Genomic DNA, 17,834 nt, shown 5'->3' on the forward strand with positions numbered 1-17,834 from the left:
AGCAGTTGGGCCTTCAGGATACAAGTGTATTTTTATTACTATCAACTGAAACACCTTGATCGAACACAGGTCTCCGAACACAGGTCTCCAAAAACAGATCTCCATTTAACTAATTACGTGATTTCTAAAACCAATTGGCTGTTGATCAGTGTCAAAAAAGCCAAATTAAATCCACTATGATTAAATGTTGTGAAACATGAAGACTTCCAAGCCGGGTGAATACTTTTTATAGGTACTGTATGTAGTAACAGTGTAACTTTCTTACTCTCCTTTTCAGTGCCCTGACCAATGAAGACAAGTATGCCATATGCCTTCTTTAGTACCTACCTACCTACCTGCATTGCCCAGTTTTAGGGTGATATGGACGAAGACACCAAAATTCCTCTGTTAAGTATCAGAATCATAGAAAAGTACATCACAGAAACAGGCAATTGGCCCATCTACTCTGTTCTGAACCATTTTGTCCTTGCATTAACTTTCCTCTAACATTTGACCTCCCAAAGTGCAGCATCTTATACTGACAACACTTACTTACATTGAAGGCCATTTCCCATTTCTCCACTCATATCTGTAACTGATCTATGTCCTGTTGACAACTTCTTCATTCTCCACATCTCCACCAGTTCTTGTGCTGTCTGCAAATGAACTAACCCACCCATCTACAGTTTCATCCAAATCACACACACATACATTCATACATATACACATCATCATCAGCGATCATTCGTAGTCGAGTATGATTCTTCTCCTGGTGGTTGATCTAGTCACTTGCGGGTCTTAAGATGACCGAAGAGGCCAATCCGTGATCCACAAGTCCTATTGCAGTGTTGACAGCTGTAGGTCATTGAAGTGGTGGTGGACATAGCTGGTTGGGCCTTTGCCACTCTCTCCTTACAGTGAAGCCGCTTGGACTCAGCAGCACGGTGGAGGTATTCTCAAGGACAGTCCTTCTCCAATTTTCCCTATTCTGTGCTGATTTCTTCCATCCATTCAGGTTGATGTGGCACTTCCGCAGGTGGGTCTTGACATTGTCATTGAATACACACACACCTATCACAAAGACGTCACAATACTGATTCCTGCGGAACACCACTGCTCACAAGTATAGCTGCACAGTCAGCAGATCCTAATGAGCAGAGGGAGGGGATTATTCCTTGCTTGCTAACATTGCCAGAAACAAATTTAACCTGCTAGCTTTACTTTGAATGTCATCTGTATATCATTCCCACTTTTCTCTTTGGTGTCAATCACAAGCTCAGCGAAATGACTTATGCAACTACCATATTCGGTAACAAAGGTCTACACATTACTTGTAAAAGTTAATTGTGATTTATTGATAAGTGAAACTCAGCACGTTAACAATACTTACCTGCGGTAAGTTTTCACAGATATCAACTTGTGAACTTTAAGTATGAATTACTCCAGAACTATTGGTAACCTCAGACTTCACAGATAATCTTATATGTTTTAAAGTTTTTGCTAAAGAAAAGTTCCATGAATTATATGTTCTAATACCAACACAAGCAGCTTACTGCCATTTTGCCAGACATCAGGCAACTGTATAAAAGCTCTTTCAATGAAAACTGAGCTTTTGGACAAGTGTGGGCTCTTGGATTAAGAGGCAGAGTTTAAACCTTTGCAATTAATCACACTGTTGGATGATAAAAATGCAAAGAATCAATTCTTATTTATTGGGTTTTACTGATGAGAAATCTGCGTTAAATCTGCAAAATCTATTAGATATACAAACAAAAATCAGAGTTTCCAAAAATAAAAGCCTACAAACCCACAATGATGTTATTCATTGACTTCAGCTCAGCGTTTAACACATCATCCTTGACAGGGTGGTGGGTAAACTGTCCTTGTTGGGACTCAACACCCTTCTCTGTAACTGGATCGTAGACTTCTTGACAGAAAGGTTGGGGTCAGTCCGAGTTGGCAGCAACAACTCAACTTCCATCACACTGAGCACTGGTGCCCTAAGAGCAGTATCCTCAGCCCACTGCTGACTCACGACTACACTGCCCGATCTGACTCAAACCGCATCAAGTTTGCTGATGATACAACAGTAGTTTGCTTCATCAGGAACAATGATGAGTCGGTATACAGCAAGGTGGTAAAGAAGCTGTCAAATGGTGTGAGAACAGCAACACGAGTCTCAACGTAGAAAGACTAAAGAGATGATGGTGGACTTCAAGACGACGAAGGCCAACCACTCTCTATTGCACATTTATGACTCTGCTGTGGAGAGAGTGAAGCGCACTGAGTTCCTTGGTGCGCAGCTAATGGATGATCTAACCTGGACCCACAACACCTCCTCATTAGTCAAGAAAAGTTCGAAGTTCAAAGGACATCTTTTATCAAAGTATGTATAAATTATAAGACATTGAGATTTATCTCCTTACAGGCAGCCACAAAACAAGAAACCCGAAAGATCCCATTGAAAAACAACCAATAAACCCCTAATGTGCAGAGGGGAAAAAAAACCAAATCGTGCAAAAAGTGAAAGCAAGCAACAGCATTCAGAGTGAGTGCGGGTCTACAGACGATCAGAGCGAGTGCGCGTCCACGGACGATCAGACCGAGTGTGGGTCCACAGACGTTCAGAGCAAGAGTGCAGTCTACAGATGTTCAGAGTGAAAGCATAGTCTATAGACATTCAGAGCGAGTGCAAGTCTACAGACATGAAGCCCAGAGCATCCGGAGCAGGCCACAGCCTCAGCACCGAGCACAGCGGAGGAATGTCGCAGGGCAGCGAGCAGAAACAGCCCAACCCTCGCCTCTGGTCTCAACACCCTGCCCTTTCACTCCACTCATACCAGCATTTAAATCACCCAAACATCAGGCCGTCCCTCGCTTTAGGTCTCGGGCCCTGTTACATCGATACGCTCTGGGCCTGGACCCCACTGTCAGATTCTGGCCCGTACCCGACCTTTCCAAATCGTCCCGGCCATGAGATCGATCAAACCTCGCTTTCGATTTAGATGGACAGGCTCTGAATGTCCTCCTCTCCGACTTTTCGCTGCTTTGCATGCCTGACTCTGTCACAACCATGACTCCACCTCACTTTGACCAGTTCTCCTTGAACATGCCTCGAACTTGCTCTGACCACTTTTCCTCAAATATGCCTCGACCTTGCTCCAACTTTGCACCTCTCCCACACCCCCAACCCTCAAATCAGCCTCACCTTTATTGTATGCGGCGATCATTTTCCACAAATCTCCAGAGTAAAAGTGTTATTAGTAAAGCATTTAGTTGTATTTCTTGCTTTATGAACCGCCAGTAAGTTGTCACCCATCTTCAGTAGTGCCATCTTAAACCGTTGGCTGTGTGCTTAGAAGATATAGGAGCAGCTACACCTTGAGGAGATTGAAGCATTCAAAGCTCTCTGACCGCATTCTAACAATTTCTAACAGGAAAACCACCAATAGTGCCTTGTACCACACAATGATGCAATCAGACAAAAGCTACAAGGCATTGGACCACAAGACTCGGGAGGATCACAGGGGTCTCCCTCCTTTCTATTTATGACATTTGCCATGAGTGTTGTAGATGAAGGGCCTGAAGCATTGCTGACCATACAACATAGGAGCAGAATTCGGCCATTCGGCCCATCAAGTCTGTTCTGCCCTTTCATCATGGTTGATTTATTATTCCTCTCAACCCCATTCTCCTGCCTTCTCCCCGTAACCTTTAACACTCTGACTAATCAAGAACCTATCAATCTCCGTCTTAAATATATCCAATAACTCGGCCTGCATAACTGTCTGTGGGACTCCACTGATCACCATTTCTGGTCCTCAACCTTGTCTGGTTTTTTGTGCTTCTTCAGAAGAGCTTGGTCAGCACATCCTGAAACTCCTGTCTGCTGCAAAATTTCTGCTTGGGAGAGACCTTGCTGATGCAGAATGACCACTTTGTGTCTTGTTGCTGTGCTCAATCTTGCCATGGTGTAAGAATTGATGATTTGAAGGTTAAACTGTCACATCTATCACACTCTCACCTTTTAGCTCAGTTGTCCTTCACCCAGTTTGATTCCCTCTACACTTTTTTTGTTTCAGTTAATCAGTTTAGTTCATTCTTCTCATTATGTCATTGATCATTAGCAACTGTTGTCATCTTTGTTTAAATCATACACCAGGCTGTACACTACAAAGTAATCACTTCTATTTGAAAAGTGGCCTGTTACTTAATATTACTTAACTATTTGTTAAAGGAATGTTTAGAAATCTAAAATTTGCTCTTTCCTACTGATACACTAATGTAGAAGACAAAAAATAAACATCCAAAGCAAAATTTATATGAAAACTCTAGAGGTGCCCAAGACTTGTACAGTCGGATGACAATAAACTTACACATGGCCTCGAACTTGAGCACGCCTGATCAACATGGAGCAGCAATCTACAAACTGAGTTGAGCAATGAACTTTAAAGTTAAACCAGTAGATTGCAGCTCTGAAGGAGTCGTGTTTAAAATCATGGAGTTCCTAGTTAAAATTAACTTTGAATCTGAGATGAGTGATTCATAGTATTACTCTACTGCGTTATGTGGGAAGATAAAATTAGAACACAATTCTAAGTTGAAAATGACTGGGGCATGACGGACTATAACTCTACACTCATGAAATCTACAGGAAAGCTTCTTTTTCAACCAAAAGACTGAACTAAATTCTGGAATAACTCTGAAAATGAATGGATGAACCAGGCCATCTTCAACTTGTATAGGGACAATTTTTAACTCCAGGTCACACGTTTTTGTGCAAGCAAAGCAGGAAAGCTATTGAAAGAGTGGATAACTTAAAATTGCAAATTTCATTTTCAATTTAATTTTCAAGCACGACTGTTGATGACATCCCAGCACACCACCCCCCCCCCCCCCAAAAATCTATAAATCAATAGCATATGCTAGCTGTTGAAATCTGGATACAATTTCAATGTACAGATAGGCAAAACATATGCTGTTGATGTCAGTCCCAGTTGTATCAGGCACTGAGAACCTAATCAGCTGTCTTTCAAGAGGCCACTAGAGACGGCTGTAACATAATAATATTGGTTGGTATCACTTTAAGTAGTATAGGATGTGACTGCTCCTGCACAGCTCATCTTGACCACGTCATACACTATGCTGTCTTCTTCAATGGATACTGCTTATAGAAATGATTTTCCAATCCATATCACAAATATACTCTCCTCCGTGTACAGGATAGTTCTATTTCAGATGCTCACAATAGCTGTGCAACATAGCCACATTCCCTATTCTGCATGTTATTTCATGCTTAATTGCTTGTACTGTACTCTCTGCTGGTGATTAGTCATCCAAAATATGCAGCCTGGCTCTGGATAGTTGTGCAACCTTGCATGTCTGTATATACTCTCTGCAGGCTATAATTTAGTTGTACTGATGCCAGTTCCTCTCCACTGACAAAACAATGAAAATCAATTTTCAGTTATTACTCCATCATATTTCACTTGTATCACAATAACCAAAGTCAAATAATACCATAACACAATGTATTGTACTATATTACCACAGTCAATATTTTACCTTTCGGTAAAACCAGTTTTGGAATTTGTAAAGTCAACATTATCATCATAAAATGTGGGAGGATAATAAAAATCACACGTGACTGAAGATTTCCATAATGTCTATGCAGAAATATCTGCGGAATTTTAATGCTTTTGTTAGCTTGACTTAACTTTTGACTCTGATTTGACAGTTGTAAGTCTTCCAAAATACAAACAATAAGTCTTATAGATGTCACACAGCATTTAGTTGATGCTGAAAAGATGCACATGTCAAATGATAGAACGTTAGTAGGGAAATTCAGCTGGGAGGTGAACCAATCCCAGATCCATAGATATGGATGCAAGTATCCTAAAGGATGAAGCGGAGATGGATAGAGATGTCCCACACACCAGAAGTACAAGGACAGCACTCCAGGGTGAAATGAAGCAGAACAGGAGATGACTGAGAGGAAGATCAGTGTCACAAGCAGGTCCCCGAGTATTCTCATTAGCAGGAGATATTAAAAGCAGTTGAAAATTAAGTAATTAATTTCCTTAAAGCAATATCATCCAATATGAATAATATTAATGTTCTCTTGATTTAGAGTAATGAAAAATAGAGACTATTTAGCTTTTTCATCCAGGTTAGTGACCCCTTTCAAGCAGCGTAGCTGAACTCTGCCTTGGAACTCTGCAGGTGCACCAGAGCCACATTGCCAGCATGTTACATACTTCCTCACTGCCCTATGCAGGGTGCTAAATAGGGATTATGCTGGCCGGCACAATGCTGTTTAGTTGCCTGTTCTCATGGATATGCCACCTAAAGAACAGTATAATCTAAGCTATTGTGTATAACAACTGTAATAATGCACAGGATTGGAAGACAGGCAATCACTTTCTCAACTCTCAAAACTAAAGGTTACATTTGGCATCCTGTATCAAGCAGTCATCTGGAAAAATGACGTGGATACGAAATTAAAGCAGATTAAAGATCAGGGTACTGACAGTGCATACTTTTGAATGTGTACAAATCAACTGGAAGTCAGTAACATTCCTGTAGATTAAATAATTTAGTCACTTACAGTACATTTTCCTTGCCTGCTGTATTTTCTGCCATTTTCTGCTACCGTGTAAATGTAAACAAAATTGTCATGTGACCCAACTGCCAAGTAATTACCATCTGTAAAGAAAAATAGCATTTAATTATACATCCATTAGCAAATGATAAATATGCATTCTCAATGTATCAAATTTTCTAGGAAGCCAAACAGCAGTCAGTAGGAATATAAAAAAATAAAAGAAACATTTTTCTTATTATCATTCCGCACTTTCGAGCTTGCAATAATACAATTCAAAAGAAAAGTTTTTTTTAAAGTCTGCAACATTGCTTTGATATTAACAAGAGAAATGTAATTGATCCTACATATGCAACAGAAAAATTAATTACCCAACCAGGGCTGAACACCACTGACTTGGGACCATTCATGCCTACCTCTGTCAAGGAAGATGACCTAGGTATAATCTCTGAGGTTAACTTCATTTGAAGATGCTCACTAATGTCATCAGATGGATATGAGGTGAGGTGGGATATCCAAAGAGGATATTGGGATGGGGGTTCAGTCAATAATGCAATGTTTCTGGAGTAGCTGAAAAGTTTGCATTATCTAAGGCCAAACACAACTGACGTGACAATTCATGCCTGCCTTTTATTAAGAGGAAATGCCCACTCATGAGGTTAACTTCATTTGAAGAAGCTCACTAAGCTTCAGACATTAGAAAGATGTGAGATGAGGCGGGATCTCCAAAGAGAATACTGGAGTGGATGGGGGTGTAGACAAAAATGCAATGTCTCTGGAGTAGCTAAAGGTCTGCATTATCTTTAAATTTCATACACAACATTCGGTTTCATGAAGCTGTAACAAGGTTAGTAGAAGAGGAAGACCTCTCTGGGATAGATAGGTAAAAGACCTCGAAAGATATTTTTTGTGGATATTTAGCAACTTATATTTAATACAAATCCTCATGTATCTTGTGCAAGAAAAAAGGAGTAATGTTTATCCATCCATTTCAAGAGTCTACTCACATTAAACACTTCCGTCATCTCCATTTTCATCTGCCTAACACTGTGTTTAAATGTGAGACTAGTTTACTAATATCCATAAGGTTGTAAAAGGTCGATCCCTATTGCAATTAGTGAAGAGTACAAGCAGCTGTGACCAACCTTCAAACTGGAATATCCCGTCAGCTGTTTCTCCTCACAAGAAAATAAAATCCCTGAAATTTGTGAGACTAAATTTACCATCACAGTTTTCACCTGAGAAGGGTTTTTGCATCCAGAAACATAATGTAAACAGGGTAATTTCTAGATGGATTCACCTCTTATTATGCTTATTTTGGACAATGAATTGATGACTGGAATGGTTTGCACTTTAAAAAAAAACAAATAGAACACAAAGTAGCTATCGGAACTGCTAAAACAGAACTTTCCCAAAATCTGAGATATCCAATTATCTTATAAAAAGGAACGATACAGCATATTCCAATCAGAAAACATTTTTTTTTAAATTATACATTCATTGCATTAAATGTCAGAAAGAATGGTCTCATAATACTTTATACTTTTATTGTTGCCAAACAATTGATACTAGAACGTACAATCATCACAGCGATATTTGATTCTGCGCTTTGCGCTCCCTGGAGTACAAATCGATAGTAAATATTAAAAAATTTAAATTATAAATCATAAATAGAAAATAGAAAAAGGAAAGTAAGGTAGTGCAAAAAAAGCCGAGAGGCAGGTCCGGATATTTGGAGGGTATGGCCCAGATCTGGGTCAGGATCCGTTCAGCAGTCTTATCACAGTTGGAAAGAAGCTGTTCCCAAATCTGGCCAAATGAGTCTTCAAGTTCCTGAGCCTTCTCCCGGAGGGAAGAGGTACAAAAAAGTGTGTTAGCTGGGTGGGTCATGTCCTTGATTGTCCTGCAGCACTGCTCCGACAGCGTGCAGTGTAAAGTGAGTCCAAGGACAGAAGATTGGTTTGTGTGATGTGCTGAGCTGTGTTCACGATCTCCTGCAGCTTCTTCCGGTCTTGGACAGGACAACTTCCATACCAGGTTGTGATGCACTCTAGAAGAATGCTTTCTACGGTGCATCTATAAAAATTTGTGAGAGTTTTAGGGGACAGGCCAAATTTCTTTTGCTTTCTCAGGAAGTAAAGGTGCTGGTGGGCCTTCTTGGCAGTGGATAATAAGGTTGCGGCATGGAAATAGCATATGTTCTTGACCTTGAAGGAACTCAGCATCGGTGAGCTCCTTAGCATAAGGTGCTTAGGAAGCATTTAATAATCTGAGTCCTGTTTCAGGAAGACAACATTCATCAACAAAGATCCCACCATCTGGGCCATGCCACCTTCTTGCAGATACCAGCAGCCAGGAGATACTGGTCTGAAGTCCCACACCACCAGATTCAAGAACAACTACTTCACTTCAACCATTTGGTGCTTGAACCAACCAGCAAAACACTAATCACTAGAATTTAGCAACACTAAGACAATTTAGATCTCTTTGTACTAATATACACCCTTTTCTTTTGTTCATATGGTTTTCTTCCTTGTAAAAACTGCTTAATTTTTTTCTCTTCTGAATACTGCTTGTATGATACAATGTGCCTGTGATGCTACTACAAATAAGTTTTTCATTGCGCCCATATGACAATAAATAACTTGGATTTGATAGATTCATCTTTCTTACTGGGAATTGCAGTCAGACATTTTGTGAGAGGTACATGGCACTCAGAAAGTGTTGTCCTGAAAGTGCACAGCCAAGCAGATTGAAAAATTCTGACAGAAAACAAATCTGGAAGTAAAAACGTCCAAGTTCTAGAAAGTTTTTTCTTATACATTTGCAATGAGAAAATAAATGAAAGGAATGCACATGGATGGATGTTAAAAGATGTTATCAATAAATAAACTATAGCAAGTTTACTGTACACATATGGACACCAGAAGCAACTGCTAGTTCCACAGCAATGACAAGCAATTGTAAATTCCTAGCTGTCAACATCTAAATCTCCTTCTGGAGCAACATGTGTACTGTTCTCTTTAGAAAATTGTTTGCAACCCTTTCTACTCCTCTCAGTACAGTCCAAATAAAGGCAAGCTCTTCAACTCTGGCAAGTCTTCACAAAGTTCACAGTTGTTAACGATCTATCATGCCCAAGCAGCAATTCACGGTAACTAGTCAGAAACAATGGGGAAAGTAGCCAGTGTGGGTGCACTTCAGTATGTACAGACCATAAGTGAGCAGCAGCAATTGTCTCGTTAATTAAAGGTGTTGTTAATAAAAGACCAGGATGCCTCCTGGGTAAACAGCTTGGAGATCTGAAGCCCTTTGTTCCAGTTGTAAGAAGGATGCTGGAAGGACATCAAACTGTGGTGTGGTCACCAGAGATTAAGCCGAAATGATCCACAGATGGAACTCATGTTAAAGAATTTGCAAACAGCTTGCACTGTAGGTTGGAGAGTGTGAGGGCGTAATAATCCATGATGCAATGCCTGATAGCTCCAGGAAGATCAACAAAATGTGTCCCAAAAGATAGCCAAAAATTTCTTAATGGTTGCCACAACTTTTAATTTTTTGGAACTTCTATTACCTGCAACAAAATAGTTAGGAGTAAGTAGCTAAGCTGTTGAAACCAAACATGATCAGCTCAACCACACACGTGGAGATTTGGATGGTTCAGGGAACAAAATAGCAACAGAAATGAATAAATTACTGTCAAATTAAAAGGATAGGGACGGCTATGAAATATGAGGAGACCAATACTTACAACCTCTGAGTAAGATGCCTTTCAAAGATGAGCAAGTACATTGTTAACAGAAAAGTCACACAAGACAGATCAAAGTAAAATATAGCAGAGTCTCCAAATAAAAACTGTTATAAATACTGTCAGGATTTCTAAAGAATGTCATCGATCTGAAACACACTCGTTTTCCTTTTCAGTAATGCTGTCCGACCTGCGAGCATTTCCATTATAGAAACATAGAAAGCCTACAGCACAATACAGGCCCTTCAGCCCACAAAGCTGTGCTGAACATGTCCTTACCTTAGAAATTACCTAGAGTTACCCATAGCCCTTTATTTTTCTAAGCCGCATGTACCTGTCCAGGAGTCTGTTAAAAGACCCTATCGTATCTGCCTCTACCACCATTGCCGGCAGCCCATTCCATGCACTCTCTGCGTAAAAAACTTACCCCTGACATATCCTTTGTACCAACTTTCAAGCACAGTTGTTTTCTGTTCCTCAAATTAAAGAAGTTCAAGTCTAAGAATCAGTGATGGAACACCACAACACCAAATTCTCTGTTAGATGGCAATAGAGATGGTAGGCAAAAAGAAACTTCTGTCCTATCCATATGAATTTATAGTACAGCAAACCTGAAAAGAGTTTGAAAACAAATTCCAAGGAACTTCTGATTATTATAGTTACTGAACAAGCTAGCTGTATTAGCCCTAGAAAGTTAGAGTACTTTAAACTTTGGGAAACCAGGTAAATGGCTAAACAGATCCAGAATTCTGATGATCCAGTTGCTAAAATTAATCTTTTCCCTTTCCAGTAATCAGATGGAACTGGTGCTCAGTATTCATAACCTGGCAGGTCCTCTCACTGAACTCTGCTGATGGTCCATAGTCTCCCAGCAAACCACGGTCAAAGCTAACAGATAGAATAAGGAGCAGGGGTTGTAATAGAAGTTGCAGATTTAGTGTCGCTTTGCATAATGTAACAATCCAAAGTGAGCAAGAGTTTCTGAACACTGGAAATGACAGTGGAAAACAGAGCAGGCATTAAAGGATAACCACTCTCACTTTCCACCCCAGCACTGACAGTTGTTAACGAAAGAAAATTAAGTTGGAGTATCACACTTTTACAGACTCTCTAGAATGCAAGTTTTTTTCCCAATACAGGTTGAAAATTAATTATTCCTGGCACTTCTTCTGGATTTCTTGTTGCCACTTGATTTTGCTCTAGAATTTTTTTTCAATTTATATTCACTTCACTGTTTGAGTTCTAGTCTATATGCTGTGAAATGGTCTTTATTTTTGACAAAATATTTCACAGAGATTTTCATACAATCCATAGCTGAAGGGAAAACGTGAGAAAATCTGCAGATGCTGGAAACTCAAGCAACACACACACACACACACACACACACACAAAACGCTGGTGGAACGCAGCAGGCCAGGCAGCATCTATAGGAAGAGGTACAGTCAATGTTTCGGGTTGAGACCCTTCGTCAGGACTAACGGAAAAAAAGAGATAGTAAGAGATTTGAAAGTGGGAGGGGGAGGGGGAGGGGGAGATCTGAAATGATAGGAGAAGACAGGAGGGAGAGGGATGAAGCCAAAAGTTGGGAAGTTAATTGGCAAAAGGGAGACAAGGCTGGAAAAAGGGGAGTATCATGGGACAGAAGGCCTTGGAAGAAAGAAAGGGGGAGGGGAGCACCAGAGGAAGACAGAGAACAGACAAGGAATTATTGTGAGAGGGAAAGAGAGAAAAAAATAATAATAATAATAAATTAGGGATGGGGGTAAGAAGGGGAGGAGGGGCGTTAATGGAAGTTAGAAAAATCAATGTTGATGCCATCAGGTTGGAGGCTACCGAGATGGAATATAAGGTGTTGTTCCTTCAACCTAAGTATGGTTTCATCTCGACAGTAGAGGAGGCCATGGATTGACAACTCGGAATGGGAATGGGACGTGGAATTAAAATGTGTGAAGCTGAAAGGAATGTCTTTAACAAAATGGTTATTTTGAAAAAAGTCACCAGATGACTTTGGGTTACATTGGTATCTGTTCGAAGGATTCTTAGGATCTTATAACTGTATTAGAATAGAAAGACAAGGAAAAACATATTCTGATAAGTCCTCGGAATCACTTCTATCCATATAATGAGTTTTTGTGTTTGTCAGAACTAAAATTGTAGAGCACTACAGCACAGAAACAGATAGTTGGGCTCTTCTAATCCATGCAAAACTGGTATTCTGCCTAGTTCCATCAACTCACACCTTGGCCATGGTCCTCCATATCACTCCCATCCATGGGCTTATCCAAATTTTTCTTAAATATCACAATCAAATCCGCATCCATCACCTCCACTAGTAGCTTGTTCCACGCATCATGCACACACCACCCCCTGGCTGAAGAAGCTCCTCTTAAACCAGTGGTTCTGGGTTACTGTCCTCTCAGCTCTCAGACCACATCCCCAGTACTCCCCTCTCCTTTTCCAGACATTACATAAAAATGATAAAGGATTTTGATTTACAATGCAGTGAAAGAAAATAGGATCTGTAAATTCAAAGTAATGGCAAAAAAAAATTCAGGTCGATTTAAAGTTACAAATAAAATTATTTCTTTAATTACAGTAAAACAGTTTTCATCAACTATTTTGCAGTGTACATTAGTCATCCAAGTATTCTCTGCTTAATTGCTGTTTCACCATTCAATGAGATGGATGGGTTTGATGCAGTGATATCAGCTTCTCAACATTAGGCTAAATGTCACTCTGGAGTCTCAGATCCCCATACCCAGTAATTTGCATTCGTTTTCATTGCTTTGAAAGAAGTTGATCGAGTTCAGCTTTCAGAATCAGAATCAGGCTTATTACCACCAGCACGTGACATGAAATTTGTTAACTTATCAGCAGCACTTCAACGTAATACATAATATAGAAAAGACAATAAAATAATTAATAAAACAAAATTAACAATAAAAAATAAATCAATTATAGTATACATATTGAATAGATTAAAAAACGTGAAAAAATCACTACTGTGTATGTTAAAAAAAAGTGAGGTAGTGTCCAAGGGTTCAATGTCCATTTAGGAATCGGATGGCAGAGGGGAAGAAGCTGTTCCTGAATCGCTGAGTGTGTGCCTTCAGGCTTCTGTACCTCCTACTTGATGGTAACAGTGAGAAAAGGGCATGCTCTGGGTGCTGGAGGTCCTTAATAACGGACGCTGCCTTTCTGAGATGTCGCTCCCTGAAGATGTCCTGGGTACTTTGTAGGCTAGTACCCAAGATGGAGCTGACTAGATTTACAACCCTTTGCAGCTTCTTTCAGTCCTGTGCAGTAGGCCCCCCGCCCCCAATACCAGACAGTGATGCAGCCTGTCAGAATGCTCTCCACAGTACATCTATAGAAGTTTTTGAGTGTATTTGTTGACATGTCAAATCTCTTCAAGCTCTTAATGAAATATAGCTGCTGACTTGCCTTCTTTATAACTACATCTGTATGTTGGGACTAGGTTAAATCCTCTGAGATCTTGACACCCAGGAACTTGAAACTGCTCACTCTCTCCACTTCTGGTCCCTCTGTGAGGATTGGTATGTGTACCTTTGTCTTACCCTTCCTGAAGTCCACAATTAGCTCTTTCGTCTTACTGACGTTGAGTGCCAGGTTGTTGCTGCGGCACCACTCCACTAGTTGGTATATCTCACTCCTGTACGCCCTCTCGTCACTACCTGAGATTCTACCAACGATGGTTGTATCATCAGCAAATTTATAGATGGTATTTGAGGTGTGCCTAGCCACACAGTCATGTGTATATAGAGAGTCGTCTTCCTCTTCGGTAGTCCATCGAAATCAGATGATGACGTCCACTCCTTTAATGGTGAGACCTTTGATGACTATACAGTCCCATCCTGGACCCACAAGCTCTATTGCAGGTGGGACATGTATATGTGGTAGTGGTGACAACCATGGCTGCATTTCTCCTGGCTCTCTTCTGCTGTCTTCTGGTTGTCCTTTCCATCTCCAGAATACAAACCCCATCGCTACACAGCTGTCGCCAAGTGGTACGGTCAGCAGCAACCTCCTCCAGGTCCTCGGGTCTGATCTTGCACTTCCTTAAAGCATTCTTCATCTGATCCTTATAGCGCTTCTTCGGCCCTCCAGCAGAGCATCGACCATGATCTAGCTGGCTGTATAGAGAGTGGAGCAGTGGGCAAGGTACACACCCCTGAGGTGTGCCAGTGTTGATCGTCAGCAAGGAGGATAGGTCATCACCAATCTGCAGATTATAGTCTTCTGGTTAGGAAGTCGAGCATCCATTTGCAAAGGGAGGTACAGAAGCCCAGGTTCTGCAACTTCTCAATCAGGATTGTGCGAATGATGGTATTAAATGCTGAGTTATAGTCGATGAACAGCATCCTGACATAGGTGTTTGTGTTGTCCAGGTGGTCTGAAGCCGTGTGGAGAGCCATTGAGATGGCGTCTGTCGTTGACCTATTGTGGCGATAGGCAAATTGCAATGGGTCCAGATCCCTGCTGAGGCAGGAGCTCAGTCTAGTCATGACCAACCTCTCAAAGCATTTCGTCACTGTCGATGTGAATGCTACTGAGCGATTGTCATTTAGGCAGCTCATGTTATTCTTCTTAGGCACTGGTATAATTGTTGCCTTTTTAAAGCAAGTGGGAACTTCCGTAGCAGTGAGAGGTTGAAAATGTTCCTGAATACCTCCGCTAGTTAGTTGGCACAGGTTTTCAGAGCCTTACCAGGTATTCCATCTGGACCTTCCGCCTTGCGAGGGTTCACTCTCTTTAAAGACAGCCTAACATTGGCCTCTGAGACAGAGATCACAGGATCATCAGGTGCAACAGGGATCTTCACAGCTGTAGTTGTGTTCTGCCTTTCAAAGTGTGCATAGAAGGCATTGAGTTCATCCAGTAGTGAAGCATCGCTGCCATTCATGTTATTGGGTTTCATTTTGTAGGAAGTAATGTCTTGCAGACCCTGCCAGAGTTGCTGTGCATCCGATGTCGCCTCCAACCTCATTCGAAATTGTCTCTTCACCCTTGAAATAGCCCTCTGCAAATCATACCTGGTTTGCTGGTACAGGCCTGGATCACCAGACTTGAATGCCACAGATTTAGCCTTCAGCAGACGATGTACCTTCTGGTTCATCCACGGCTTTTGGCTTGGGAGTGTAAAGCATGTCTTTGTAGGCACACAATCATCCACACAGATTTTAATGAAGTCGGTAACAAAGCAGCATATTCATCCAGGTTCAAAGATGAATCACTGAATACAGTCCAGTCCACCGATTCAAAGCAGTCCTGTAGGTGCTCCTGTGCTTCCCTTGTCCATACCTTCTTGGTCCTCACTACTGGTGCTGCAGTCTTTAGTCTCTGCCTATACTCAGGGAGTAGAAGTACAGCCAGGTGATCAGACTTCCCGAAGTGAGGGTGTGGAATAGCACAGTAGGCATTCTGGATGGTGGTGTAACAATGGTGCAGTGTGTTGTTTCCTCTGGTATTGCAAGTGATCTGTTGATGGTAATGGCTTGGTGATTTTTTCAGACTGGCCTCGTTAAAATCTTCCAAAACGATGGTGAAGGCATTAGGGTGCGCGGTTTTGTGCATGTTGCTCCCATTGTTCAGATCATCTAAAGCCTGGCTGACATTGGCCTGAGGCGGAACGTATACTGCTACCAAAATAACCCTGGAGAATTCCCATGGTAAGTAAAAAGAACGGCTTTCAGAGATTTCTTTCTGTAACCTTTCTTGATATGATTTTTTTGAACCTTGGCTTCAGCTCAGTCATTTTGTAGTGAGATCAGTTCTTTCCCCATCTTTCTCCTTCATTCCTCATTACAAGTGTTCAGGAATGGACTTACTACCCAATCTGGAATTTGGATCAAGAAAAGGTCCTGAAATCTCTCTGACATTTCTTTCTGCAGTGCACCAAGATTGGCACAGTATATTTGAAGATTATCATCTGGTATTCTTTCTTCTTTTTCCAATTCAGAAGGGATCAGAAATTGGAAAAGATTGCGATGAGCAATGGTGCACTTAAATGGGGTTAACTTGGACAGAAATGTGGAGATGACTGAATTGACTTAATAAGATTCACGTAATTTCCTTAAAATTGAAGATTGATTCATTAAGCTTTATGAATAATTCTGACCAATAAGCAATATCATGCCTAGTATTCTTGAGTTGATTACTGAATAGAGCATTCGAGTCTTCAAAGAACTTTATCACTGTTTCAAAAGCACATAACAGCATCTCAGATATCGTCCTTTTGAGTGTTGGAAATTAAGCATTCGAACTGTTCATCATTCTTAATACAAAACACTTGTAATATTTGAAAATTGAGACCACGGGACTTGATAAGACTGTGATAATAGTATTTAATGACTTGTGTAGCTGAACACTTAGGATTTTTTGCAGCAAGATGTTGCATGTGAATTACACAGTGAGTGGTAAATATGTTAGGTACAGCATTTTTAAAGAAAATAATAACCCCACAGTGGCATCCTGTTATTGAAGGTGCCCCATCTTTTGCACAAGCAAGAATATTGGTGAGCACAATATCACTCTCTTTGAAAATTGCTCAACCTGAAATATTGATTCCCCCTTTGTATCTGTTTCTAGTTCTCAAGCAAATAACAAGTCTTAAACCATGCTTTAATATTTTATGAACCAAGAAGCAAAGATTCATTGCCTGCAAAGTTGACTCATCCAACTATAGAGCAAATTCTATTGTCCCAAATATGTTTTACCATGTGTCTTCCACATTCTCAGACATTTCATCTATTCGTCTTTGAACGGAGTTGTCGCTGAGTGGAATTGCTTTAATTATTTGCTCTGGTGACTTTTGCAAAACCATACTCAGACCTCCCTTACTGCTGGAAGAATCAGTTTTTCTCCAAATGAATGGGGCTTTCCCTATTTAGCAATGAGCAATGAAGTGTTGTATGAAGCATGTAAACCATCACTATTTTGTTGAGAAGTGCTAGCAAACATGTTTTGAAGTGTTTTCCATTTCCGAAGATAAGCCAAGTTCTTGTTTGCTTTATCAGAGTGCACTCTCTTTAAATGTTCAAGGATTCTAGATGGTTTCATTGCCTCATTTGAAAAAAAACTTACACAACAGACACATTGGGTACTGTTAGTTGCTTTGTGCTGGTATAAATCCATATTTCAGATATTCCAACTGTACTGTCTGCACTTCTTTGTTTGTCCTGCTTTTGCCAGTTTTGTTATAGAGTAACAACCACAGTTAATTGCCTACTGTCCAAGTACAACCTCTAACGCTGTGATCAATAAAGGGTAAAGTTTAACATCATCATAGCTCAGGCAAAACCTGACTCTCTGCCTGAAAGTACATAAAGTAGGGCAGCGATATCTTGGTTGGGCCATGGCCTAGAAGAATGAAGGTCATTTAAAAGGGCAAATTCTGAACTTTACCCCATTGCATGACACACAGTAACTGTGTTACTGCGTGATTAAGAGCATCATAGTAGCTAGCACTGTGTTACAGTAGTGAAT

At 40.6% G+C, this 17,834-nt stretch overlaps 1 protein-coding gene across 2 annotated transcripts in view; it reads right to left on the reverse strand.

Moving 5' to 3' along the window:
- Nucleotides 1–17,834, reverse strand: part of LOC140201248 (echinoderm microtubule-associated protein-like 4) — a 259,599-nt gene that overhangs the window by 27,343 nt on the left and 214,422 nt on the right. For both annotated transcript variants that reach the window (XM_072265023.1, XM_072265022.1), the window contains one exon: nt 6,587–6,684. In XM_072265023.1, the coding sequence (XP_072121124.1) occupies nt 6,587–6,684 (98 nt within the window). The remainder of the gene's footprint in view (nt 1–6,586; nt 6,685–17,834) is intronic.

Source organism: Mobula birostris, chromosome 8 (assembly GCF_030028105.1).
Source record: "Mobula birostris isolate sMobBir1 chromosome 8, sMobBir1.hap1, whole genome shotgun sequence".
Taxonomy (NCBI): Eukaryota; Metazoa; Chordata; class Chondrichthyes; order Myliobatiformes; family Myliobatidae; genus Mobula; species Mobula birostris.